The sequence below is a fragment of the Dicentrarchus labrax genome, unplaced genomic scaffold (assembly GCF_905237075.1).
Source record: "Dicentrarchus labrax unplaced genomic scaffold, dlabrax2021, whole genome shotgun sequence".
NCBI classification, from domain to species: domain Eukaryota; kingdom Metazoa; phylum Chordata; class Actinopteri; family Moronidae; genus Dicentrarchus; species Dicentrarchus labrax.
In genome coordinates this window covers 185,001-211,435 of record NW_026136730.1, presented here as the reverse complement: position 1 = coordinate 211,435, position 26,435 = coordinate 185,001, and the positions used below count along the sequence as shown (strand labels likewise).

At 40.4% G+C, this 26,435-nt stretch overlaps 5 protein-coding genes across 5 annotated transcripts in view; 4 read left to right on the top strand and 1 right to left on the bottom strand.

Annotated features, from left to right (window-relative positions):
* The first annotated feature begins 1,011 nt into the window (after positions 1–1,011).
* On the top strand, positions 1,012–6,374 carry eif5a (eukaryotic translation initiation factor 5A). The gene is made up of 5 exons (XM_051393465.1): positions 1,012–1,089; positions 2,725–2,911; positions 3,827–3,931; positions 4,424–4,555; positions 4,750–6,374. The coding sequence occupies exons 2-5, from the start codon at positions 2,744–2,746 to the stop codon at positions 4,813–4,815; spliced, it is 471 nt and encodes a 156-aa protein (XP_051249425.1). The 5' UTR covers positions 1,012–1,089; positions 2,725–2,743; the 3' UTR covers positions 4,816–6,374.
* A 1,017-nt stretch (positions 6,375–7,391) lies between these two features.
* rpl22l1 (ribosomal protein L22-like 1) lies at positions 7,392–9,383 on the top strand. Its single transcript, XM_051393467.1, has 4 exons — positions 7,392–7,517; positions 8,440–8,553; positions 8,878–8,999; positions 9,165–9,383. Exons 1-4 carry the CDS (start codon positions 7,509–7,511, stop codon positions 9,307–9,309), a joined length of 390 nt encoding a protein of 129 aa, XP_051249427.1. The 5' UTR covers positions 7,392–7,508; the 3' UTR covers positions 9,310–9,383.
* Positions 9,384–10,496: 1,113 nt separating this feature from the next.
* LOC127359535 (band 7 protein AGAP004871-like) lies at positions 10,497–11,387 on the bottom strand. The gene is made up of 3 exons (XM_051393469.1): positions 11,320–11,387; positions 11,081–11,215; positions 10,497–10,966 (listed from the first exon to the last, which is right to left on the bottom strand). The coding sequence occupies exons 1-3, from the start codon at positions 11,323–11,325 to the stop codon at positions 10,781–10,783; spliced, it is 327 nt and encodes a 108-aa protein (XP_051249429.1). The 5' UTR covers positions 11,326–11,387; the 3' UTR covers positions 10,497–10,780.
* Positions 11,388–14,259: 2,872 nt separating this feature from the next.
* si:ch73-264p11.1 (uncharacterized protein LOC100000923 homolog) lies at positions 14,260–21,313 on the top strand. Its single transcript, XM_051393464.1, has 4 exons — positions 14,260–14,695; positions 16,322–16,385; positions 18,025–18,253; positions 18,339–21,313. Exons 1-4 carry the CDS (start codon positions 14,553–14,555, stop codon positions 18,380–18,382), a joined length of 480 nt encoding a protein of 159 aa, XP_051249424.1. The 5' UTR covers positions 14,260–14,552; the 3' UTR covers positions 18,383–21,313.
* Positions 21,314–23,127: 1,814 nt separating this feature from the next.
* Positions 23,128–26,435, top strand: part of cip2a (cellular inhibitor of PP2A) — a 14,677-nt gene continuing 11,369 nt past the window's right edge. The window contains exons 1-6 of the mRNA XM_051393363.1: positions 23,128–23,197; positions 23,447–23,549; positions 25,201–25,348; positions 25,459–25,571; positions 26,007–26,101; positions 26,213–26,309. Of these exons, the coding sequence (XP_051249323.1) occupies positions 23,448–23,549; positions 25,201–25,348; positions 25,459–25,571; positions 26,007–26,101; positions 26,213–26,309 (555 nt within the window). The 5' untranslated portion in view covers positions 23,128–23,197; position 23,447. The remainder of the gene's footprint in view (positions 23,198–23,446; positions 23,550–25,200; positions 25,349–25,458; positions 25,572–26,006; positions 26,102–26,212; positions 26,310–26,435) is intronic.

The following is a 26,435-nucleotide window of genomic DNA, read 5'->3' as shown; positions in this document are numbered from 1 at the left end:
ATATCTGTCAATTTAACCACTTTTGTAGTATTTGTATACAAGAATCGGTTTCATATATGGGAGACTTTGGAGAATATAAAACAATATTATTGTGCTTTGTCCTACCTCCGGTTGGACAATAGTTTATAGACAATACTTAATACGCAGAGTTATTTTAAAAATGTAATCTGATACAATTACTAATTACCTGTTAGAAAATGCAGTCATTAACACAATCCAAGTAATATTAAAGTAATGAAACTTGATTGTTTTATGTTACTTTTGGATTCCCTCAACACCAAATATGCAAATAAATAAACAATAGAAAAGAAAAGCCAATAAGAAGCATTGATGTCAGTGTATTGTAAAAGACAACAGAACAATTCAAGTAAGCAAGTAAAGCTTTTTTTATATAGAAACAAATAAATACAAAACATAAATACTAACAAGAGGAACATAATACGTTTTTTAAAAGGTTATATAACCAAATAGAAACATCTTTAGATAGATAGATAGATAGATAGATAGATAGATAGATAGATAGATAGATAGACTTTATTAATCCCCGGAGAAAAATTGAGTCGTCATAGCAGCCAGGTACATTAAAATACAATAAAATATAACAATAGAATAAAATACTTAGATAGAAAAGATAAATAAAGATAAATAAAGATAGAAAAGATAATAAAGATAAATATAGAGTAAATAAAGAGTAGTAGTTGTAAGATGGTGGTAATAGTACTGATGAAATGATGGTAGTGTTATTGTTAATAACAGCAGATAATATTAATAATAATAATAATAATAATAATATAATAACATGTATACAGCATTAAAATGTGTCTCTTTCTGTGAATGTAAAATAAAAACTGATGCATAATAAAGTGAAACCCTGTTAAATAAATACAACAGTAATCTGATTACATGTAATGTTCCTGCCGGGTTGCCAGGTGCGGCCTCCCCCGGACCTGGCAACCCTTTCTACCGGGCCCCAACCGGAACACAAACCCCCCCCCTCCCCTCCTCCTCTTCCTCCTCCCTTCTTCCTCTACGGATGCTGCAGTGAAGTTGGCCGCGCCTGCGCACTTTCGGTCCTCTTTTTCTTGGAAGGTAAGTGTGGCATGGCGCGTGTTTCTGCCCCGGGGGGGGACAAACGGGGCATTAACGGCTCCTAACGGGGGCAGGTAGCCGACACACACCTACTAAAGTACCCGTGTGTTGTTTCCAGACGCAGTAGCGGTGATTTGTGTTTGTGGGTGTCGGCGGGAGGCCGGGTGAGGGGAGTCCGAGCCCAGCTAACCCTAACCCGGGGAATCAGAGAGGACATGCGGCCTTCGGCGGCGCGCTCGCTTCTCCTCCTCCACGCTCACTGCGGGGGTTTTTTTTTAGTGTCACGCGTTCAGAACATGCGGGATGCTCGTTGTCCGGTGTTTTACTGTGCAGTGTGTGAGCCCGGCAGCCCGCAGGAGGAGCAGCAGCAGTGCGCCGCCGACCCGCTGGTGCCTTTATCCGGACGGGGCTAGCGTGACTAGCCGCTGTTAGCACCGCGGCAGCTAGCAGATAACGGTACTCGGCGGCAGCAGCGTGTTTACTGCTCAATATAAACCCCACAGCACCGATAACGTGAACAACGTGGGTGGGTTCGGTGCTTTTGGACCGTTAATGTGGAGTGAAAGCGGCTCCCGGTCGCCGTCGGTACCGTTATTGTTAGCTTTGTACCGTTATCTGGGCCGGCTAACGCTAGCTCCGCACAGCTAATGTGATAACGCAAGATAACCGGAGATAAACTGCCTCTTTCTGCTCCCGCCAACTGCTTTTAATGGTGTCTTATGAGCAGCTTCAGCTCTTTGTGGTCTAATTCACTAAAGTTTAAACTGTGTGAGTTTATAAATTGAAGTTTGGTGACATTTTGAGAGCTTTAGTGAGAGTGCACCCTCGTGTTGAGCCGGGCTCAGTCTCCCTGCTTCCACATGTTTATATTATTCTGACTTGATTCAGATTAATCACCCCCCCCCCCTCCCTTATCGAGATCTCGCGATATCGATTAGCCACGGAACCGATTGATCCCCGCAGAGGCCGTGAGGAGGCTGCAGCGGTCCCCCCCCCTGGGGGCCATTAAAATACAGTTTAACCCGCTTTAAGTGAACTTGTATTGTTCACACATCCACAATATGGAACAACTCTTTATCTTAATTAGTGGGAATGATCCTCTTAACGTCACAACTTTTAATTAATGGGGAAATACTAATCATGATGGTGTGACATCTGTTTACATCTGTAGAGATTCATAGACTATAGGGATTAATCCATTCTGCCGCTGTGCTTCCAGGCACTCTAGTTTCATTATAAATGGTTTAAACCACCTTTTTAATTATGACAGCTGTCGTGTTAAGGCCTCAAAATGTGTTTAAGTACAATTGAAGGCTGCAGTTTGAGAATTTTTCTCTACAACTCTTCTAAAAAAAAAATACTAAAACTGTTAGTTTCTCTCAATATTTACTAATTTTCCCACCCAGTCGGTAGTTCTCAGCCAAGTGCATTGATTTCTGTCGATGTAAATCTTAAAACCAGCTCATAAATATAGTTCCACAAACAGCACACTGAGCTTTACCAAAGCAAGAAGTAAAGATAGTGTTTGTTAATTGGGTTTACTGCCAGCCATGTTTAGTATTCGACCATTAAGAGTCCAGTTAATGAAGTATTTTCAGTCTTGGATTGTAACTAATGTGTAATTATCTCCCACAGCGCCCCAGACCCATCGACCATGGCAGATCCCGAACTTGACTTCACGACCGGAGAGTCTGGCGCCTCCGCCACCTACCCCATGCAGTGCTCTGCTCTGCGTAAGAACGGCTTCGTGGTGCTGAAGGGACGCCCCTGCAAAATTGTGGAGATGTCCACCTCCAAGACCGGCAAGCACGGTCATGCCAAGGTACAAAAAATATCCTCAAACCTCAACCTGTGACATTTTAAATTAATTTTGGAAAGAAACTCGATCTGTGTCGAGCTTTGCAGAGAGCGTAAGCCCTGTTTGGTTTTAAGGATCTCAGATTTCAGACCAAGCTGCCTGAAGTATTTCTCTCCTTATCTTTTTTTCTTCAAACACCAGCGAGCTCCCAAGTGTACTTTGCCCTCCTCTACGACTTCATAAAAAGAAAAATGAGATTCTGGCTGTTTTTTAATTTTAAAAATGGTGTCCGTGGGTTTAAAATCCATTAATCTGAATTTAAGGCCTTAAGAAATTGATTTAGATTAATGACATTAACGTTGTTTATCTAAAATCTCTTTAAAAATGCTGTTGGGGAAACATTTGTATTGATATTGTTGTAACAACTGCAAAACTAAACCTACATGGAACCAGTACAGGTCTTCCTTCATATCATTAGTTCAGGTATTTTTGGGCCAGTATGGATATGAAGACTCTTACATTTATAATGGTATTTAAAAGGTCTTGGTCTTAAATTTAACTGGAAACCTGCAGAAAAAATTAACTACTTTTTATATTGATTTTAAAAAAGGCCTTTAGACAAACTGTAGTGCATTACAGCAATTTATATCATTAGGGCTGTACAGTGTGGTTAATCAACTTTGGACCACAGTTTTTGTTTACACTGAAACTGAAAGTACGGTGTGGCATTTGTTCTGTACCAGAGGTTTTCTTACATCTGGAGAACTAGATTTATAGGTCAGTGTGTCTCCACAGTTCATTATAATGCGGGTGACAGTTTACACCATATTGTGATTTTTTGTTGTTGTGCTTCTTTCATAAACCTCATGACTTACCCAGAGAGGTATCTTTACATACTTAAACACTCACAGTATAATAAATAAATCTTCTCTTCTGCAGGTCAACCTGGTTGGTATCGACATCTTCACCAACAAGAAGCATGAAGATATGTGCCCCTCCACCCACAACATGGATGTCCCCTCTATCAAGAGGCAAGACTACCAGGTACGCAGCTCCAAGCATCTCTGGCACTTTCTGTCACACAGGCGTCACCGGTTCACTCAATTAGAAAGGACGTGTGTGTCTTCTGTGCCGGCGTTTTCTCGAGTGTGAAGTTCAGCTCTTTGCGGTCAGGATGAAACTCAGCAGCTGCTCACATAATTTACATGAGGAAGTCACTGAATCTGATTTTATAAAGATTAATCAAACCTCAACTGTGGAGAAGCAGAACATTATTTGATGTGTCTGATATTGGCTTAGAAAATGCAATGAATCTGCTCGTGATTAAGTTTTTATAGTTTCATCTTTCAGTATGAACAAGAAATAATGTAAGTGTAGTTAAATGGGCCCAAATTTCATGTTTGACATTTGAGGACAGAACTGGTTTGAGGTTGAAATCCAACTGAGGCATTAACCTGAAAATACTGACAGCAACTGATTTACATTATGGTCGACAGTGTTTATGTCGTCACTTATAATCTGTCCTCTTCCTCCCAGCTGGTTAACATCAACGAAAGCTACATGTCCTTGATGAGCGACAACGGTGACATCAGAGAGGACCTGCGTGTCCCCGAGAACGAAGTCGGCAAGGAAATCGAGGCAAAGTTTGAAGCGGGTGATGATTTCATGGTAAGAACCACTGATCTGTATAATGTTTTATATTTGTTTACATGGAGATGATGAAGCACAAAATGCGTCTTCAATGTGTTTTTATATCATTTTTAACCCCTTTGGAAGCAGACAGGATTCAGTCCATAAAACATGAGTGTGAGCTTCATAAAGTTTCAGGTGATTGACTCGAACGTGTCGTGTGCTCTCCGCAGGTCACCGTGATTTCTGCCATGGGGGAGGAATGTGCTGTCGCTACCAAGGTTTTGGCCAACAAATAGGGAGACGGACTTTGCTGCCCAGGCAACAAGCACCACCCACAACCAGTCTCTTGCATTCTCATTGGTTCTGTCACCAAAGCGTCGGCCTTCACAGACAACCTCAATCATTCTGTTGTGATTTCTCTCATCATTGATCTTTTTTGTTTTGTTATTTTTTTCCCCCTCCCCCCTTTTCATTTCTCTTTTCCATTGCTGTCGGGGGGGAAAGTTCCACCGCAGCTCGCTGCGTGGTCTTCTTGCCTGATCGCTGAGGTTTTGTTTGGTAACAATCTACTTTATATAAAAACAACTTCAAAAATAATGATCAGTTGCTCATTCCTGCTTATTTTTGCCTTCGAAGTGTTGGTTTCGCCACTCACATTCCTGAATGTTTAAATAACAACGGGATTCAGCTTTTGTATGATTATTTTTTTATATTCTTGAATATAGCAGGTCTAAAGCCTTTTAGAGGGAAGGGAAGGGTGGGGGGGGGGCAGTTATTTGAGTTATTAAAACAGTGGGAGGGGGAGGGGAGGGTAGCCCCTGTAGATACTAAATTGTGGTTTAGGTCGTCCCTCTAGCAGCCATACCGCTTTCCAGCATGGCCTTTGCTCTGGTTCCTGAGTGGAATGGGCGTGACAAGGTCCGTTTTCTCCTCCTAATGGCTGGGAATGGTGGTGGCTAGCACTTACGAGCACTTGAGGTCCACCCCAGCATGTCAAAGCTCTAAAAACCAAGAAAAGAGAAGTTTTTTTTTTTTTTTTTTTTCTCCCCCCAAGAAGAACAGAAACAAACTTCAGTGATTTTTTTCCCTCGTGATGCCAGTCTCTTGTCTGTGTAGAAGAAGTTTGAGGGGCGTGAGGGTCCTGTGCGCTCACACCTCTCGTCCACTGGGGCAGTCGAGGGCTTCCCCCCCCCTCCCGCTGCCCCGGTAATCCCCCCAATGCTAAAAGAGTGTTATATCTTGTTTTGAGAGGCATGAGTGTGTAGCGGTGTGGGCCTCCGAAATGTGGGAGGCGGTTTGCAGTGAGGCGTGTGTTTCTTTTGAGGGACTCGATCGGGTTGGGGAGGGTGGTAGAGTTGCAAACTTTTTGTTCACTCGAGGCCTTTGTCACCTGACTGGAGATGGCAAAAATAAAACGATGAAACAAATGGACAAAAACTGCAAACGATGTCTGGTTTTCTGTCTCTAATATACCCGGTAATCTGTCGGAGTGAATGTGTGGCTCACTCCCTGATCACTGAAACACAATGGTGGACTTTAAAGGGCTCAAATCCTAAAGAGAATCACACTCAAACCTGCTCAGGAGGTGTATTTTACAGAGGATGTGTTGAGGTTGAAAGAAAGTATAACTGCTAAAAACAAGAAAACTGATCATGAATTATGTTGTACTGCTTATCTACCCTTTTAAAAGTGCTTATTCTTTAAAAATAATACTGACAGATTGAAATAAAGTGTAATGTTTTACTCAAATATTAGGAGTTCAGTCTAGATTTCCTCTTTGAGAAGTGTCCTGAGATAAGTTGTGAATGGGTGCTAAATAAATAAAATTGAACTATCAACAGTTTAAAGTACATTATCCGAAGCAGAACTTGTTGTTGGTCATTAAAATGCTGATATACTAGAGTTCAAACTCAACAGTGGGTCACAAAGTCTGTTAGCTCTGCAAAGCCTCATGCAATAGCCACACTGACACTCCTCCAAAGACATATAACACATTACAGCACCTATACAAACCCTATATAAAAGTAGAGTTGTTACAGTAATTCAGCTAATTTATATAAATATAGACTGTAAATAAATAAGTTTGTTAGTTGCTTCACAGTTTGACAAAAACAAACAGTAAATGAACATAAATAGGATTGTAAATTGGTGTAATGCTGGTTTTAAGTGTATCTACTGTCGGTAACGTTCAGCTGTGATTTAAGGTGCTAGTTAGAAACCTCCAACATAAAGCTAAAGGCAGTAGATAAAATGGGTTATCTATGAGGTTTCTGCCGTTCAGCCTGTACATGAACAGTTCCAGGCTATGAGCAGTATATATAGTAACTTATCCTCTGTGATAGACTCTCCTGTTGTGTGTTAAAGGCAGCACAGACACACCCTGTGTGTTTGATGGCCGACCCCTCGTGTCTGCACGCTGACTCACAAATGACACCACAATGGAAAGAAAGATGCATGTTGGGTGTTTTTCTTCTTTCCTTTCTGTCTCTACCCCTCTGAGCCAGTCACGGTTTCTCTGACTCATCAGGATGGATTTTAGTTTCTCTCTGTATGTTCATACGAATGCAGCTGAATGAACTGAGGCTGGTCGGAGGCCCAGGGCAGAGCAGGGACTGTGTGTGTGTGTGTGTGTGTCAATGATTGACCCGGCTCAGCAGGTTTATTATCAGGGTGTGTTTTGGCCTTTGTACCTTGAAGCATCCTACACAGACAGCTGCTACAAAACAACAGGCAGGATTTTAATTGAAAGTTTTTCCTGCAAAAACATTAAATTTAAATGTAAAATGAAGCTAAAAGAGACATTTCCCGGTGATTGAGGATGTTGTGTTGAGCCTATAGCCTCCATTCATCTCTCAGTTGGGCGGGCGGAAGTGTTATTTATACTCTGATACTGGGATCACCATATTTGGTAAGGGCGGTCCACGCGGCACGCCCTACGTCACCGCTGCGTCACGTCCGCTCCTCTCTCTTTCCCGTCCCGTCTCTCAACATGGCGCCGGTAAGTCACGGCGGCTCCTCGGGGATTTTACGCGATTTATTGTTAATTCCTTTCTACTTTTTCCACTTATTCGAGTCATTATCTGCTGGAGCTGTAGTAAAGTGTTCATAGTGCCGCCGTGTGCTCAAACATTAGCACTTTATAGGGAAAATAAACCGATAAGATAGCAGAGTTAGCGTTAGCTCGTAGTAGCCGTTCTTACACGTGTTCCATTCATTGGTCCAGTCTCCGTAGGGAAAGAGTGGGTTTTATTTTATATCAGTGGTTTCCCTCCACCTGACAGGTGAACTTGATGTGTACTGACAGTTTACATGCAGTTTAAAGCCCACTAGTCAGTTCGGCCTCACTAACATATTAGTTATCCCAATAGCTCATCGTGTTTTATTAAAATAGAAGCTGATTTATTGAATTTACAACTCTAAAGTTAACACTGCTACTGCTTGGGCTTTAAATTAATTCTCACTTTACTGGTTAATTAAATGCAGGCATTCAAGATTTAAGTATTTATAATAATTTATAAAATGTATGTGATATCAAATAATTTATTAGCCACTTCTCTTTATATAACTGGTGATAAACTGCCTTAATGGTCAGTTTTTACATTTTAAATTTAGGAATGTGTAGTAAATCAAATTTTATACATTTCTGCCAAGACCTTTTTACATCTGTTAATTATATTAGGAATAAATATCCATTTGTGTTCACTAGCTATGTAATAAAATGAAAGTTATACTTAACTTAAGTAATTTGACCTGTAGCACAAAATATATTACTAATACTAAAATTAGCCTTTTATGAAGCGCTATGAGAAGTATACATTAAGTAGTGGCAATAATAAATGAAGAACACTTGATGAGAATTAGTGTATAGTTTTAAAAAAAGTAAGCGGATCAATAAAAGTAAGACTTTCTCCCCCTCACAGATCAAACCGAAGAGGCCAACTGTTGGCAAAAAGTCCAAAAAGGGAGCTGCTTGGAAGTTCACCTTGGACCTGACCCACCCTGTGGAGGATGGGATCCTGGACTCTGCAAACTTTGTAAGTCTCACTGCAAGTTTTACTGTACTAGTGACACTGCTTCCTGACAGACAGACAGACAGACAGCGAACGCACAAGGAGCGTGAAAAGCTGTTCAACTCTTTGAGTGTTGTTGGCGTTTGTTAGGAAAAACCCAGTAGAACATTTCTTTCGCACCTATAATCCTTATTTAATACCTCTTTAAATCAATACTACGATCAAATCAAAGGGTTAATGTAGTGATGTTTACAAGCAGCTAACCCTGTGTCTGGACTAGGGTTCCCTTCCCTAGCTCCAAATGTACTAGGGCTCTCTTCCCTAGTGTCACTGTGCTCTGTCCAACAGGAAACCTTCCTCAAGGAGAGGATAAAGGTCAACGGAAAGACCGGGAATCTGGGTAACATCGTCCAGGTCGGCCGCATGAAGAACAAGATCAACGTCACGTCTGAGAAGCAGTTCTCCAAAAGGTGAGAGATTTATTGTAGCTGCTTATAATGAAACCTCAGTAAACTGTAGTATTGGAAATCAAAACAATTCTTAAGTGTGTGTGGGCAAATTTACCAAGAATAATAAACATTTTATTGAACATTGCACATTCTGGGACTAAACGACCCCCGTGTCTCCCCCGCCAGGTATCTGAAGTACCTCACAAAGAAGTACCTGAAGAAGAACAACCTCCGTGACTGGTTGAGAGTGGTGGCGTCTGATAAGGAGACGTACGAGCTGCGTTACTTCCAGATCAGTCAGGACGACGAGGAGTCGGAAACAGACGAGTGAACGGCTGCAGTGGAACGTCACAGCTGTGTGTCAACAGCTGGAGCTGGACAGCAGAATAAATGTGGAAAAATGGCTTTTCTGTCCTGTTTTTATTGTTTTTAATCTCTAAACCTCTAAATACACAACAGTGTTGAAAGGAAACTCAACTCCCACTGTCATAAACTGTAGATTGAGTTATGTTTTGGTTTACATGTTAATTATCCTCTCTGAGAGAGAGACTTTACCATCCGAGTGTTTAGGAATGTATGTTTATATTTGAATAACCTCTAAGACTTCACACACTCACAGAAAAGAGTTGGAAGCAAAATCTGCTGTGACATCTTACTTAATTTTGACTCCACACATATCAGTTGATTTTCTTTAAAAATAAAAACAAATCATGTAACTTTAACATTAATTTGACGTGTTAAATATCACATTTACTCTGGATCAAAGCACACTGAAGATCTGTCATTACTCACTATGGAGTACTTGTCCCATAAATACTTTATAAAATGACTCTTTGGTGGCTGCAATGGAAACACTGGACACAGAAACAGATTATCATTGTTCTTTTTTGACCAATGTAATCCAGAATATATTAATAATAAAGGTCAGAAATTCCTTTTTGTTCTAACTCATTAACTGTGATTTATCTAGCTGAACCTTATAAACAGGTGTGTGTTTGTACACCTGAGGATGGGAGTGAAGCAGTACACTAAATACACACTAGGTGGTGCTACAGATAAAGTCACCACCTTATACATACTGTTAATGATCAACACACAGTCAGACCGAACTGCTGCAGCTTAATATGACAACAATAAAACGTTCAATTATATTTAATCACTGTCTCCAAAGAGGAGTTTGACTTCTAAATAAACCATAATAAAGATATTTGTTAAATGTGTCACATAAATACAGTTTACATCCTTATTATATATAACTTTATACAACCCAATAGGCATCAGTTATAACATCACCACCCACTGAGGTGTTTACTACTCTGTGACGGGTAATAAATAATCTGCAGCTTCACCACTAGGTGCCACTAAATCCTTCACACTGATCCTTAAAAATGTCTTACTCTGGGGTTTTTCTACAAGCAAACATTCATATTTCACAAAAGTTTTCTGGGAAATTAAAGAGTAGAAACGGCACAAAAATGAGCAGCGAGCAAAAAAACTGACAAAATGATGTGAACAATGTAAATATAATAAATACTGATTTTATTAAAGGTATAACACAAGAGGTAGAGGTAGGTATAATAATAACACTCCCACATTAAAATGCATATAACTCTAGCTCTATGATCTATATGCTGTTGAGTTATGTTCCTACATTATCCCAAATGTTCCCAACAATGTTTAATGAAGACAACAACTCCCATGATCCTACACTACTCCACGACATCATCAAACTTTGTTCTCATAGGTTTGATGTTTTTCTACCTTTTTTTTTTTTTTACTCCCTGCTGAGACATTGCAGAGAGCTAAGGCTGATGGGAGACGAACATGTCCAGGAGCTCTGTGGGGAGGGCGAAGACCACGATGGACGCGCTGCTCTGGACGGAGGACAACGACTGCAGGTATCTGAGGTGGAACGCCACGGGGGGAAGTCCTGACGCCGCCGCCATCAAAGCACGAGACGCCTTCACTTCCCCTTCGGCCAAAATCATCTCACAAACACAAAGAGAGAGAGAGAGAGAGAGAGAGAGAGGATAAAGTCACCAGAGAGAAGACCTGATGTTCAAATCTGTAGTCTGTGTGTGTGTGTGTGTGTGTGTGTGTACCTTGGCCCTGGCCTTCCTGGCAGCCTCGGCCTCTGAAGCCATGCAGCGCTGCAGATTGACGGGGAGGGTCAGGTCTTTAAGCTCCACCCGCTCCACCTGAACGCCCCACAGTCTGGAGGCAGCGTACAGAACCTCCTGCGGGACCAAACACCTGTAAGTTCTGTAAGTGGTGTTAAATGCTTCTCTTAAATGTGCATCAACCGGTGACACAGGCGTATAAAGGGCAGCTCTTCACTCACTTCCATTCTCTTTGTGATGCCCGTCGTCAGCGTCAGTACGTCTGTCAGAGTGTGCACACCCAGCGTGGCCCTCATTTATAGTTGCAGCTGTTATTCACACATATATGAATAAAGAGCAGTAGATACTGTGTGTATATATATTTAACTATTGTTCTAGGCAGACGCAGTTCCTCACACCTTGACATCAGCCTCTCTACAATAACAAATGTAAACAATTAGAAACTAGAGACGCAAAAACATAAACAGAGGAAGACCCTAAAGGCAGCACTCTATTATTATATATTATTATTATACATTGTTGAGTCTTTAAAAGGCTCAAACCTGCAGATATTTGAAAAACTGTTTGTTTTATACACGACTTAATTAATTAACTAAATAATCAAGTTTAAGCTTTACTGATGGAAATATGATTCCTTATTCCAATATATCAGTTTTTATTTATTTTAATGTCACATCTTACAGCTGAGTGTGTGTGTGTGTGTGTGTGTGTGTGTGTGTGTGTGTGTGTGTGTGTGTGTGTGTGTGTGCTCTGTCTGTGTGTCTGTGTGTGTGTGTGTCTGTCTGTGTGTGTGTGTGTGTGTGTGTGTGTGTGTGTGTGTGTGTGTGTGTGTGTGTGTGTGTGTGTGTGTGTGTGTGTGTGTGTGTGTGTGTGTGTGTGTGTGTGTGTGTGTGTGTGTGTGTGTGTGTGTGTGTGTGTCTGTGTGTGTCTGTGTGTGTGTGTGTGTGTGTGTGTGTGTGTGTGTGTGTGTGTGTGTGTCTGTGTGTGTGTGTGTGTCTGTGTGTGTGTGTGTGTGTGTGTGTGTGTGTGTGTGTCTGTGTGTGTGTGTGTGTGTGTGTGTGTGTGTGTGTCTGTCTGTCTGTCTGTGTGTGTGTGTGTGTGTCTGTCTGTGTGTGTATGTGTGTGTGTGTGTGTGTATGTGTCTCTGTCTGTCTGTGTCTGTGTGTGTCTGTGTGTGTGTGTCTGTGTGTGTGTGTCTGTGTGTGTGTGTGTGTGTGTGTGTGTGTATCACCTTCACACACATCCATCCTGTGAGGGGGAAGGTGAAGATGATGAAGACCACGGACAGCAGGGTCAGCACCGCCCCGAAGACCTCCGACACCCCGCTGCTCCTCCTCCTCCTCCTCCTCCTTCCTCCTCCATCTACACAGCCAACAGTACAGCGGGAGGAACAATGAAACAGACTGAAGTCAGAGAGGCTGTTGATGAAGATAAACCTTTAAATGTCGTTAGCTCACCTTTAGCTTCGTTTTCAGCCACAAATTCAACTCCCACTCTGTTACTACCGGACATTACCGTCCGTTAAACAGCTGAATGAATTACCAGTTAATGTAATAAATGTATAAATGTTATAAAGTCCAGTTTACAGCACTGGGGAGGATTTATTTCTACTTTCAGGCCATTAAGTAACTACTCGGATTAGCTAGCTAGCCGTTAAAGCTAGCTGTTGGGATGTTTGGTCCGCCCCGTAAGTTCCGCGTCACGTTGCCTGGCAACAAGAACACGCCCCCCCCCCACCCGGCTTAAAATAAATAAAATAAAAGCACAAATTAACAACGTTTAAAAGTCTATTTATATGTATTTGATAGTGGAAAGCTGCTGATTAAAAATAATAATAACAATTATAATTAATTTATATTCAATTAAAAAAAAATAAAAACATATTTTTGACTGTTTATCTTAAGTGTTTTATTCAATATTAAGTATTTTCAATATTAATAGCTGCATCCACAGCTTCTTGGTAGCCATGCTGGTCTGTATTCTAACTGTAACTTGAGTGTGTTGGTTTGGACAATAATGTGCATATTCAACATAACAATATGTTAAATATCATTTAAAAGCATTTGGTTTTTGGACTTTAGTATTCACGTCTCATGTTCCCTTCAGATGGCAGCAGTAGCAGAACATATGAACATATGATAGACGTCAGAAGGCTGTTGACTTATAGTGGCTCATTTTGGCCACAGCACGTATAATTTAGATTGTATAAGATAGAAAGTGAACTTTTTTAATGTGAGGTGGTGATATTCACCATCAAGTGTCAGGAAATAATAATTTTTTAAGAGAATTTGTCAAGCAGATAGTCAAATTTTAGTTTTTTGAGGACGTTGTAGGTAATATTTTTAGAAAGGTATCAGAAGACATCTGATTGGTTGAGTGGTTTTCAAACAGAGGTCCTTCAGTGGGTAGTAGAAGAAGTTGGAACAACATGAAAATAAGTTTTTATTGATTATAAGATCCCAGTTTGATCACTGATTGTAGTTTAAAGTAGCTCCACCTATCAGCTGCAACCTTAAAGAGATAAACACGTTAATAATTATAATCCTGTGAAACTTTATACATTATTATTATTCCGAAAGCTGATCAAGTCTTTTACTTCTGACTACACTGCCGGGGTTTAATCAATATCTGGAGATCAATCTGCTGATTTGAGGTTTGTTTTCTGCAGTTTAACTTGTGTGTTTGTGTGTGTGTGTGTGTGTGTGTGTGTGTGTGTGTGTGTGTGTGTGTGTGTCTGTGTGTGTGTGTGTGTGTGTGTGTGTGTGTGTGTGTGTGTGTGTGTCTGTGTGTCTGTGTGTGTGTGTGTGTGTGTGTCTGTGTGTGTGTGTGTGTGTGTGTGTGTGTGTGTGTGTGTGTGTGTGTGTGTGTGTGTCTGTGTGTCTGTGTGTGTGTGTGTGTGTGTGTGTGTGTGTGTGTGTGTGTCTGTGTGTGTGTGTGTGTCCATTACGACCTCCTGAATTATTCCATAGTGCTCTTTGAATTCTGTTTTTAAAAGATGGTGCTCTACAAATAAACTTATCACTGTGGTGTCAATTTCCTTCATAAAATATTTTGTATCTCTCTCTCTCTCTCTCTCTCTCTCTCTCTCTCTCTCTCTCTCTCTCTCTCTCTCTCTCTCTCTCACACACACACACACACACACACACACACACTTCCTGTGAAACTGTCAGGCCAACTCAGTGGTTTTTCTCTCTGTTCTTTCACTCAGCTGAACACCTCCATGCGTCGAGCACTGACCTGTCTTCGCTTCCTTCCTCTTCTTCCCTCTCTGCTGCGGACTCGAGGGAACAGAATCCACCATCAGAACCACCACACCTGGACATCTATGGCTCTTCTATCAAACCTCAAGGGACCGCAGAGCCGCTGTTCCTAGACATGCAGCTGTGCTGAGAAAGCAAGAGGGTGGGTGAGCCGGGGTTTTTGGTGTGGTGGATGTTACAGTTTTCTCCTCGCCATGGCAGCAGCTATGCCGGTGTGCTACCACGGTGCCATCAGCAAGAAGGAGTGTGAGGAGCTTCTGGGAAAGAAGAACAAGGATGGAGCCTACCTGATCCGAGACAGCGAGACCATCCAGGGAGCCATGTGTCTGTGTGTTTAGTGAGTACACTGTTGTGGCTGTACCTGTTTCTTTCCTGTTATGGAAATGTTGGTATTAGTTTTAATATATAAACAGACTCTCGTGTGTATTTTCAGGTTATACTTGAGTTTTATTTTCAGTTTACTTTGATTTAAAATCAATAACTTAATTTCAAGAGAGGATTTCAGAAGACACTAACTTGTTTTTGGGTGAATTCTGAAACAGAGATGTTAAATCAGAGAGTTTATTTATATTAAACTAGTTAATGAACAATATATCCATGAACAAGAACCTTTATCTTGTGTTTTGTAAATCAAATAATTTCACAAGATCTTTGTTTGTAACTATGTGTTTGTGACATTTTACCCCAAATAATTCACTCAACAACAGACATTTGTTAAATATTGCATGAACAAGCAGAGTCTTGCCATACTTTATAACAATAATAGATTTCCTTTGGTCAAAGTTGGTTTAAAGACCTGTATGTTTGCACCACAGACTTGTTGTGGTCGGTTGCTGCCTCGGCCTCAAATACAAAGCGACTCTCGTGCAGCAATAATTAAACATAAAGAAAATGCTTCTCTAATGATAGAGAAATGCCTTCAGGTGTGACAGCGGACGGAGGATTGATCAGCAGTGTAAAAGTCGTTACTCATGTTACTTAAGTTCCTCAATTATCTACTCAATGGAAAATAATAAAATGTGCACTTTCATGCACTTTTGCGCAACTTGTTTTTGCTTTCGATGAGGAGGATACAGCTTCCTCAAACTCAGTATTTAAAGTCGGGTTCAGAGATGGAGACTGGTTCTATACAATATGCAGCCGCCGCCGCCGCCAAGTGCTTGCTCATGGCGGGAACTGTTGGGTCTCTGTGAATAATGTTATAAGGAGTTCGGTGTAGACCTGCTCTATTTGAAAAGTGTGTTTTAAACTTTTATTATGAATTGGCGCTATACAAATAAAACTGAATTGAATATCCAATGATCCTCTAGTGGAGCGGCTCTTCGGCCTGCTCAGTCTTGTGCCGACTCCGAGGAGGAACCGGCCGTCACTCCTGGAAATTGAGTACCGGTTCCAGTTAAACACCGGTTCCGAATTGTCCGATCCATCTGAATCGTGTGCCACCGAGCTCATCTGTGTTTTTTTCCTTGCAGATGTCTGCAAATACAGTGATGTCAAACTTATATGTCTACGCTGCTGGAAACTTTCAGAGGAAGAAACAAACTACTACAACTGTAGTCTGGTTCTACGATGTGTTCAGATTCAGAGAGAACAGTTGAGAATGCGTGGGTTTATTTCTTTCCACTCAGACAATGTATCAGATATTATTAAAGGGAATCAACAAAGAATCAGACCGATGAGCAGAATCAATAATTGTGTTAGTATCAATAAAATCTTATCTATTCCCAGCTCTAGGTATAACCACGGCTTTAGTGATAAAGACGTTCAATAAAGCCATAGTGACTCCAGCGTTTGGCTCATTAAATGCTTCGTAATACTCGATCTCAGGCGATTTCACGACGGTAACAAACTACTTCTTACAGGGAGTAACTAATAAAGTAACGAGGAATGTTTGAGCAGATGTTTTATCATCATTCTTTATACCATCGATGGTTAAAAGTCTGTATGTTGGTTCTCTTTGCAGTAAACACAAGGTGGTGTATACCTACAGACTGCTGCAGACACACGCTGGACACTTTACTCTCCTGGTAAGACGGACGCACATTGCATGTTAAATTCATTTATTTAACTGACTGCTCAGTTGTATGTTCTGTAAGTTTAATCTCCGCCTAAATGCTGTTTTGAAGCCCTCCTTCTACTCTGTTAGTGTCCAAACAAACACTGAGAGCTTTGTAGAGCTGAATATTGAACCCCAATACAAAATGTGTCTGCAGCAAGTATTAAAAGTTAGTTAGTCAAATGTTTCGGTCAGATTCTTTTGGGTTCTTTATGATTGAAATCAGGAAACATTTCCAACTTTAGACTTTGGCCTGATAAAGAAACAATACTGAGGACGTGACCACAGTATTGTTTCTGAACAGAAGGTTTTCTTACAGGAATACCACAATTGAAGCAAGAAAACCAAAACCAAACTAACAGCTAACAGCCTTCTGCTGCTGAACGAGTTCGACCGAGACCAAAGTCTGTCGATGCCAGACGAGGTAGAGTCGTAGAGATACCAGCGACCACAAAACAGTGTTGGTCCTTTCTGGGCTTCTGTAGACACACGTGAGTTCAACATGGCGGGCTTATCTTACATTCAGGAGATTTTACGCGAATGAAAACACAGCTATGAATGTTATATTCAGCTGTTACACACTGGAGCTTCAGTTATAAACAGGAATAAAACAACACAATAAAGTAAAATATGGTAAAAAAAATGAGTGAGAAGTTCCTCATAATCCAACATATTTACTGTTTTCAGAGCAACTCTTAAATGTTTGTCAGTTCTTTAAGAGTTCAGCCTGAATAAATCTGGAAACCACAGATTTTCCCACTTCATATATTTAATCTATTAGACAGATGTTTACGTCCTTAAAGGAACATTACAAATGGAAACTCAGTAGGTCAGGCTCACCCCCACGTTGCACAGGAAACTCCTCTGACGTCAGTTTAACACAAATACTCCACTTTGTGCCACGCTGATGGGCTGATAGAGGATACTGTTTGATACTGTTTTTTTTTTTTCCAGTCAAAGCAAGCATCTCTTAAATCTATACAAATGTTAAATGTAAACAGAGTTTTTGCCTCCAGATCTCTGAATGACTACAGAGATTTTATTTGGTGATGAAGTGTCAACTCTGACTGGTGATCAGGCCTCCACAGCTTTAGATTTTTTATGTTAAAATGTACTTTTAAATTAGGTTTTAGTATTAAATGTGACTTTTTGGGGCTTTTTCTATCTAAATATTTGTGTTCATGAGTTATAAGTCAACAAAATAGATGTTATAAATTTGAATAGTAAAGATACATGTTGTTATCAAAGGAAGCTGACGCAGATTGAAGCTTTATATTAGAGGGAAATTCCCTAAAACCATTAAAATATGGCTTTACCTCACTTATTATCCGGGTTAATGCTGATAAATAACCTTTCTAACTAATCTAGGTCATTCTGTGTGGACAGCAACTAACAGTTATAACCACATTACAAATTACATGTCACAATATGGCGACATGTCAGGATTCGGGCACCAACATTTTCGCTGACTTTTACAGTTTTTGTTCCCACTTGGGAGCTAATTTCTCAGATTATTCCGACACACTGTGAATGCACCATTAGAGCTGAAATGATAAATCAAAGCTGTTTTAAATGATTTTAAACTAAATCTCTGTTGTTGTACCTTTTAGGCCGCAGGAGGTTTGCAGGAGACGAGTTTTAAGACTTTGGAAGATCTGATCCGTCACTATAAAAGGAGGAACCAAGGCCTCGCCATACACCTGCGCCACTCCGTCAAAAGGAAGACGGCCTTGTTGATCCAGGCCCAAAGACAACCCCAACCTGAAGCGGTGCCGCAGAGGGAGCCGGCGCCACAGAGGGAGCAACCGCCTGCAGCTGAAGAAGACCACGACTATGAGAGTAAGTCACATGTTTAATCTCTTCACGGCGTCTCCTTTTGATTTGTGGTTTTATTTTTGACCTTTTTTTCTCCATTTTCCTCCAGATGCTCCGGATCTATCTGAGTACGTCGAAGTCCTTCCTTCCTGAACAACTCTGACTTTCTGCATCAAACACATGAGGATAAGACGTTTGGGGGTGGGGGGGTTGAACTACGGGCACCTAAACAAGGATGACAGGTTCTCAGACTGACTCAGATTCAGAATAATGAATAAGAAACTTGGACAAATGGACAGACGCTGAAGAAGGAACTCTTCGTCTGCTTGTGCTCCTGTAATTATAATACATTAAGGCCTCACCTGGTAGAGCTGGAGCCCCATGAACCGAGGCTGCGGCAGCCGAGGGTTCGAATCCCCTCTCTTGACCCCTTTCCTGTCCATTAAAGGGAAGTCAAGTTATGTTAACTATATATTTTTTTTACTTGTTCTTTGGTGCCTGTGTCCACTTTCGGAGCCTATCTATGTTCCTCAGCTCAATATGACACCTGGAAGAGACCTTTCGAAGGGTTTTATGTTCTCAGCAATGTTCTTTAGACACTGATTTGAACATCGGGAACATAGTTATGATCCCGTCCACGACTGCCGTCCAGACTGAAGTATCTTTAGACATTTAAGGTCCCCAGTGGATGAACTGTAATCACTTTGTTGATCTCTTGTACTTTTTAAGATAGCTCCATTATTTGTTCTAATGTTTATTTTGTGACTACAAACTTTGTGTTTAGTGATATTTAACATGCTAACACGCTAAACAAAGAGGGTAAACATGCCTAACCTGCATTAGCATCAGCAAGTTGTCCTAAACTGTGGGGATGTTAGAAGGCTAACGTTAGCATTTAGCTGTAGAATCTTAGTCTTGTTCTATTTTATTCTATTATTCTATTATATATATATATTATTCATTAGTTTTTCTTGTCTTTCTGCAGCTGTCTTTGCAGTTATGCGCGTGCACTGTGTCGGTATGTTATTTCTGTTCAGCTGAGCATTGGTATGACATGTTTTTGACACCTACAGTGAGACACTGACTTACAGTTAGGTGTGATGAGAAAAAAAAGCCTCAAATTTGATTTTAAATGCTAAATATAGATAATTTGCATGTTTAAAATCTTAAGATCTATTAAAGGAAGTCATTGATGCAGATCTACTCATATCACAAAAGACATACCGGTAGTCATCCAGGCGATGGAAAGTTTCCGTGTTTAAGTATTAGGTGACTTACAACTTCTAACTTTAACACAGTCAGAGGTCATTTTGTGTTTTTTCAAGATGAATGTAGAAACATAGACTGTCGAGAAGTGGCACAAAGTATATTTCTCATGTTTTTCTTGGTATATATGTTTTTATTTTCATTCTCAACAAATTCTCAGAAAAGACAAAACCTACAGTGTCTCTCAAGACTTTCTGACTTCCTCTATCTGTGTGTCGCAGCCCAAAGCTCACTGGTTCCCACTGAAGAGGTGAATCTTTTTTTTAAAAAGGTTTCTTAATTTCATCACTGTACTTTTCTCATAAAGCAAACATACAAAAACAAAAAAACAGTGCATTTATTAGAGGCTATTTTCTGATTAATCTACTTTTGGTTCTCTAGTGGGGCAGCAGGATGGTGTATGTGTCACTGAATAAAGAAAAAAAGGTGGTAACGTGACTCAGTGCAACAGTGTGGCTCTGTGGCCCAGAGGAAGAAGATATATCAGGCTTTAATACACACATAATATTAGTTTGGACTTTAGAGAACCTTAAGTGTGTGGTAGGAGTGGGTTTCGTTGCTCCTCTCCTGCTCAGAAATGCTCCGACCACCAGAGAGAGCGAGGGAGAGAGAGAGAGCGCTGTCACAACCTCTGGTGATTCAAAAGCATGTGCTCAAGAAAGTGATGCACTCAAAGAAACCAACGACACGCAGGACCTGTGGTGAACCGCCGGTGTGTGAATAAGTTGTTTGTCCGACTCTATTGAGTAACAATAAGTGTTAAATGTTGTTTACGGCCAGTGAGAAGCTGCAGTTTCTAAATACACACTATTCTTACTTCACAGAGATTAACATCTGTGTTGATTCTTTTAATAAATTAGGATTTAACCATATATTTGACAGCATTTGTTCACAGGCCACTTGAGAAACGACGAATATTACCCACAATGCATTGCTTTTACACTATTGTACTGTTTTAATGGGAAACGTGATGTTGCTCTCATAATTTAACAGCATTTTGTTCCAGTGAATTTAAGACATACTCTGTCTGCTATATTAATATATATTTTAACTGGGCCAATTTATTAATATCTTTTAAGGAAGTTTCATGGTAACTTTAACTTGACATAGTGAAACCATAAGCATATAATTTGGACTATATTTAGGGTTGTGTAACATTTCAAACATGCAGTATTAACTGCAATTTCCCAGCTTGGGATCAATAAAGTATATCTATCTATCTAACATGAGACATATTTTGGGTGTGTGGCAGAGATTAAAGTGCTAAATATACAGTTAAATGATAAAATGAACTGTAATATATAATATAATATAATAGTAATGAGTCTGTTTTTTTTAACCTATTGTCCGAAATCTGTCATCTGTAAGTTTTTATTGACATTCTCTGTCCTTTGTTGAACCTTTTTGCGTTATCATTTACTGAAAGTAGAGCAGTAAATGATAACGCAACGAGGTTTGATTAAAACAGAAGACAAAAACAGAAACCAAAACTTTGGTGTGAACTCACACTGTGTTCACTTCTGTGAAACCAGAGAAGTGAATGATATATCTTATTTCTTCTGAGCAATTGACATAAATAATGCTTCTTGTATCACAGTGACTTGTTGTCTGGCTGCTGTTGCTTACCACTCGTCAGACGTTCCATGTATTTGTATTACTGAAGACCTTAAGGATGCAGGAAATAGTTGATATTAATGCAACTTTTTTTGTTTTTAAGGAGACATTAAAGTCTTTCCTCACTTTCTATAAATATGAGTATGAAATGTTTCCGCTGTGATAATGTGTGATTAAAATGACCACTCTTCCAGACATAAGAAACTGGATTTTCTATCATTTCTTGCTTTGTATTATGATGTTAAGTTTGTATATGCTGATGTATGTGTTACCCAGTCAGACCACTTCTATGTGTCATTTTCTGTATGGACAAAAACATCATCACACATCCTGTGTCTGTTCTCACACCCTTCCATCTCAAGCAGCGCCAGGGTCGCTGTATTTTACCTTTTTAAGTGTTTGTTAATTAATTTTAAACAGGGCAGGGCATCATTTCTGGACACTGATTTAGTTTTTTTGAGAGATTTATGAGATGTTGCATGTTTAAAGTGAATGCATGTGCCTTATGTTTTACATTGATGAGCAATTTCTGATCAAACAAGTGCAGAGGAAGACAACAAAAATACATGAAAAAAAGCAGAACAAGTCAGCTGTGGGTTTGAGACTATATGCTTGGTCAAACCACAGTTTCCACACACAGACACAGAGGCAGCGTCTGCACCAACACACACACACACACACACACACACACACACACACACACACACACACACACACACACACACACACACACACACACACATATATAAACATACACTAACCATTAAAGCTGGCAGCATATCTGCAAAGAATACCAAGTTTAATTGTGTCAGAATCAGGTTTAAGTTGGTTTTCACATACAAGGAATTTGCCTTGGTGAGTTGGTGCATAGGAATTAAATATAGAAAAATACAAACAAAGATAGAAACAGAGACAATATATACAGATATAAAAAGACAGACAATATGCACAATATGGTCAGATATTTAAATGTGTGAAGAGCTGTACAAGAATGTGCAAACATATGACGACATATCACATATGATGATATTTGCAATGTGCAAAAGATAAAATCAGAGGAGTTGTCTTGTATTTTCATCATGTATGTTGCCCTTTTTGTCACACTCTGCATCTTGGTCACATTTAAGGAATCCTTATTTATATACTTTCAAATATTTATATTAGTATTGAAATTTGATTTTTTTAAAATGATTTAATCACGTTGAATTAAAATATAAATTAAACTCATAATACAAAAAAAGGAAACAACCTTTATTTTATTTTACTTTGTTTAATTAAATATTATATTAATTATGTTAATGTATATTATATTAAATTAAATTAAATTAAATTATATTGATTTATATTATATTATAATATAATATATTAAATTGTATTGATTTATATTATATTATATTATAATATATTAAATATATTGATTTATATTATATTATATTATATTATATTAATTTATATTATATTATATTATATTATATTGATTTATATTATATTATATTATATTATATTAAATTAAATTATATTAATTTATATTAATTTATATTATATTATATTATATTATATTGATTTATATTATATTATAATATATTATATTATAATATATTATATTATATTAGATTATATTATATTGATTTATATTATATTATATTATATTATATTATATTATATTATATTATATTATATTGATTTATATTATATTATATTATATTATATTGATTTATATTATATTATATTATATTATATCACCATGGGAACAGCAACGGCTGGTTCTCGCTCCGCCCTCCCCGGTTACGTCTATTCCTGCGTGAACTCGCTTAAGCCATGTAAAAGGGGGGAGTGTAATTATAGTTTGCTGAATAAAAAAGAAAAATACATTACACTGTTCTATCTTGTTTTGATTTAAAGCGATAATAACTACAGTTATATAATCTAGTCGTTTATATTGTACATAAATCAAAGTAAGCCTTATCGATGTAGATTTAACACGGCGTGTCTCCCCTTTCTCGAACATGGTACGTCCCGGTCCCATTCGAAGCTCGGAGCGGGAGGAAGTAGCTGCTGTTGTTTGTGGACGAAGGGAAACCGCCACAGGTAGTTTACAACAAACAAAGCCCCAACAGAGTGTTATATAATCGTTTAAAGTGAACGAGCAGCGGTTTAAAATGTTACGTTATGTTTAAATGAAGTTGTTTAATTTGCTGCTGTCATGAAACTAAAGGCTGACAGGCTTGTTAGCTACTGCTAGCAACACAAAGCTACAAAGATGGACGTTGTTTACGTTGTTTACGTTGTTTACGCTTTGTTGTGTGTTTATAACCTGAAAGAGTTTTTGTTCTACAGGATGGATATGACCACGTGTTTGAAGGCTCTGTTGCTGGCTGTGCAGCAGTACAGGGACGGGAGGACAGCGCAGCACGTAGCGCAGCTCCAGAGACAAGTGGAGGTGGGTGAGGGTCTGTGGGAGTCAGAGTCTGTGGGAGTCAGAGTCTGTGGGAGTCAGAGTCTGTGGGAGTCAGAGTCTGTGGGAGTCAGAGTCTGTGGGAGTCAGAGTCTGTGGGAGTCAGGGTCTGTGGGAGTCAGGGTCTGTGGGAGTCAGGGTCTGTGGGAGTCAGAGTCTGTGGGTGAGGGTCTGTGGGAGTCAGAGTCTGTGGGAGTCAGAGTCTGTGGGAGTCAGAGTCTGTGGGAGTCAGGGTCTGTGGGAGTCAGGGTCTGTGGGAGTCAGGGTCTGTGGGAGTCAGGGTCTCTGGGAGTCAGAGTCTGTGGGAGTCAGAGTCTCTGGGAGTCAGAGTCTCTGGGAGTCAGGGTCTGTGGGAGTCAGGGGTCTGTGGGAGTCAGAGTCTGTGTGAGTCAGAGTCTGTGGGAGTCAGAGTCTGTGGGTGAGGGTCTGTGGGAGTCAGAGTCTGTGGGAGTCAGAGTCTGTGGGAGTCAGGGTCTGTGGGAGTCAGAGTCTCTGGGAGTCAGAGTCTCTGGGAGTCAGAGTCTCTGGGAGTCAGGGTCTGTGGGAGTCAGAGTCTGTGGGAGTCAGGGTCTGTGGGAGTCAGAGTCTGTGGGAGTCAGGGTCTCTGGGAGTCAGGGTCTGTGGGAGTCAGGGTCTGTGGGAGTCAGAGTCTGTGGGAGTCAGGGTCTGTGGGAGTCAGAGTCTGTGTGAGTCAGAGTCTGTGGGAGTCAGAGTCTGTGGGTGAGGGTCTGTGGGAGTCAGAGTCTGTGGGAGTCAGAGTCTGTGGGAGTCAGGGTCTGTGGGAGTCAGAGTCTCTGGGAGTCAGAGTCTCTGGGAGTCAGAGTCTGTGGGAGTCAGGGTCTGTGGGAGTCAGAGTCTCTGGGAGTCAGAGTCTCTGGGAGTCAGAGTCTGTGGGAGTCAGGGTCTGTGGGAGTCAGAGTCTGTGGGAGTCAGAGTCTGTGGGAGTCAGGGTCTGTGGGAGTCAGAGTCTGTGGGAGTCTGGGTCTGTGGGAGTCAGAGTCTGTGGGAGTCTGGGTCTGTGGGAGTCTGGGTCTGTGGGAGTCAGGGTCTGTGGGAGTCAGAGTCTCTGGGAGTCAGGGTCTGTCGGAGTCAGGGTCTCTGGGAGTCAGGGTCTCTGGGAGTCTGGGTCTCTGGGGTCATCAGGGTGGATTAATGGATGGTTGGAATAAACCAAAGAAGGTCTTGTTGTGTTAAAGGGACATTTTAACGATACACGTACAGAAATACAAAGAAAGCTTTCTTTCCCGCTGATTTCAAGGTGAATACATACAGTCACCTCTGACCCAGACGAGGACTATATCTTCATCCTGTGACAGCACGAAGGAGTTTGTAATGAAACAAGACAAATAAATACCACAATATATATCTCACATGTATAAATAAATACAATATAAACACTGACAACCAATCATTGTATATATTAACTGTATAACTTTCTGCATAAGCCCCTTAATTGGTTTCTTAATTGACTTTGCGAGCCCCACAGTATGAGCTGTCTCTGAGCACAGGACAGTATGAATGAAACCAAAATTAAAATATTAGTGGGGGTATATTGTGTCTTTAAGTTGAAAGTTGTTTGTAATGTACACACCTACACCTGTATTTACCTATATGTGTGTCCTGTGTGTGTTTTCAGGAGGTTTCAGGTCTGAAATGTGACCAGCTGTTGTCCTCGGGCCAGATTCTGCCCAGTGAGTGTGTGAGTGGGCTGGTGGAGCTGGCTGGAAACCCAAACACTAACCCAACCCTGACGAGCTCCATCATCTCCCTGCTGGCACAGCTAGGTAGAGCACACCTGTACACACACACACACACACATATATAACCTGAAGGCCCTGAAACAAAAACCCTTTCCCTGTGTGCTCTCTCTCTCTCTCTCTCTCTCTCCGTTCAGCCTGCGACGATAACAGTCGAGAGATTCTTCACGGCAGCTTCAATGTGACCAGCACCCTGGCCTCCATCATCCACTGTCACAACGCCACACCAGGTGAACCCCTGGTGCTGCAGGTGAGTCTCGTCACGTCTCCTCTGTGTACAGTAGGTTTTCAATATGCATTTAAAGCACTAATGCAACATTTGAGTAACGGATGATGTTCTCAACCCCTGATTCTTGATAGGTGTCCATTTAATTTTGTTCTTTTTAATGTGTATTTCTTCTCTGTTGTATCTGGAGCTGCTATATGAAGTGAATTTCCTAAGTCTATCTTATCTTACCTCTAAAAATGTTGTAATATGCAGTGTTTTACTAACTTATAAACAGAGCTTCTTTCTTATATAGTTTATGTTTGTGTTCTGTATAGAGGCAGAGCAGATGGTGGCTTGTACATATATTAAATTAATTTAAGCCTAAAAGAAAATAAATGGTGGAAATAAAATCTATGCATGGTAAATCTTCACTGATAGATTTATTGTTGTGATGCTGTCTCGTTATGTGTCTCTCAGTGTTTGCAGGTGCTACAGAAACTGACTTACAACACTCGCGTCTTCCAGTCTACAAACTACATCCATGAGCTCATCACTTTTCTGGTAACCAACATGTAAGAACCACATTTCCCTTCGACCATTATACAACCCGACGTAACTAAAGGCGTCACTGCGTATTTTCAGACATTCAACTAACCGTATTACCTCGTGTTTTGGCACCGCAGCCAGTCTCACAATGACGACATCATCATGCCATGCCTCGGTCTCATGGCCAATCTGTGTCGTGACAACCACTCGGTGCAGAGCCACATCAAGTCTCTGGTAAGTGAGCTGAATGTCGTAAATCACATCTAATTTTAACAGCATCACAGCTTCACAGATTGTATCTGCCAGAGTGTCGAACTGAAACAACCACTCGTCTTATTAGTCCACAGACGGAAAATAATC

Coding starts and splice junctions, on each gene's coding strand:
- eif5a (XM_051393465.1), top strand. CDS start 2,744: ATGGCAGATCCCGAACTTGACTTCACGACCGGAGAGTCTGGCGCCTCC. Junction 2,912..3,826: donor GCAAGCACGGTCATGCCAAG/GTACAAAAAATA, acceptor TCTCTTCTGCAG/GTCAACCTGGTTGGTATCGA. Junction 3,932..4,423: donor TCAAGAGGCAAGACTACCAG/GTACGCAGCTCC, acceptor TCTTCCTCCCAG/CTGGTTAACATCAACGAAAG.
- rpl22l1 (XM_051393467.1), top strand. Junction 8,554..8,877: donor TCCTGGACTCTGCAAACTTT/GTAAGTCTCACT, acceptor TCTGTCCAACAG/GAAACCTTCCTCAAGGAGAG. Junction 9,000..9,164: donor GAGAAGCAGTTCTCCAAAAG/GTGAGAGATTTA, acceptor CTCCCCCGCCAG/GTATCTGAAGTACCTCACAA.
- LOC127359535 (XM_051393469.1), bottom strand. Junction 10,967..11,080: donor CCAGGAAGGCCAGGGCCAAG/GTACACACACAC, acceptor TGTGTTTGTGAG/ATGATTTTGGCCGAAGGGGA.
- si:ch73-264p11.1 (XM_051393464.1), top strand. CDS start 14,553: ATGGCAGCAGCTATGCCGGTGTGCTACCACGGTGCCATCAGCAAGAAG. Junction 14,696..16,321: donor GCCATGTGTCTGTGTGTTTA/GTGAGTACACTG, acceptor TTCTCTTTGCAG/TAAACACAAGGTGGTGTATA. Junction 18,254..18,338: donor AGAAGACCACGACTATGAGA/GTAAGTCACATG, acceptor ATTTTCCTCCAG/ATGCTCCGGATCTATCTGAG.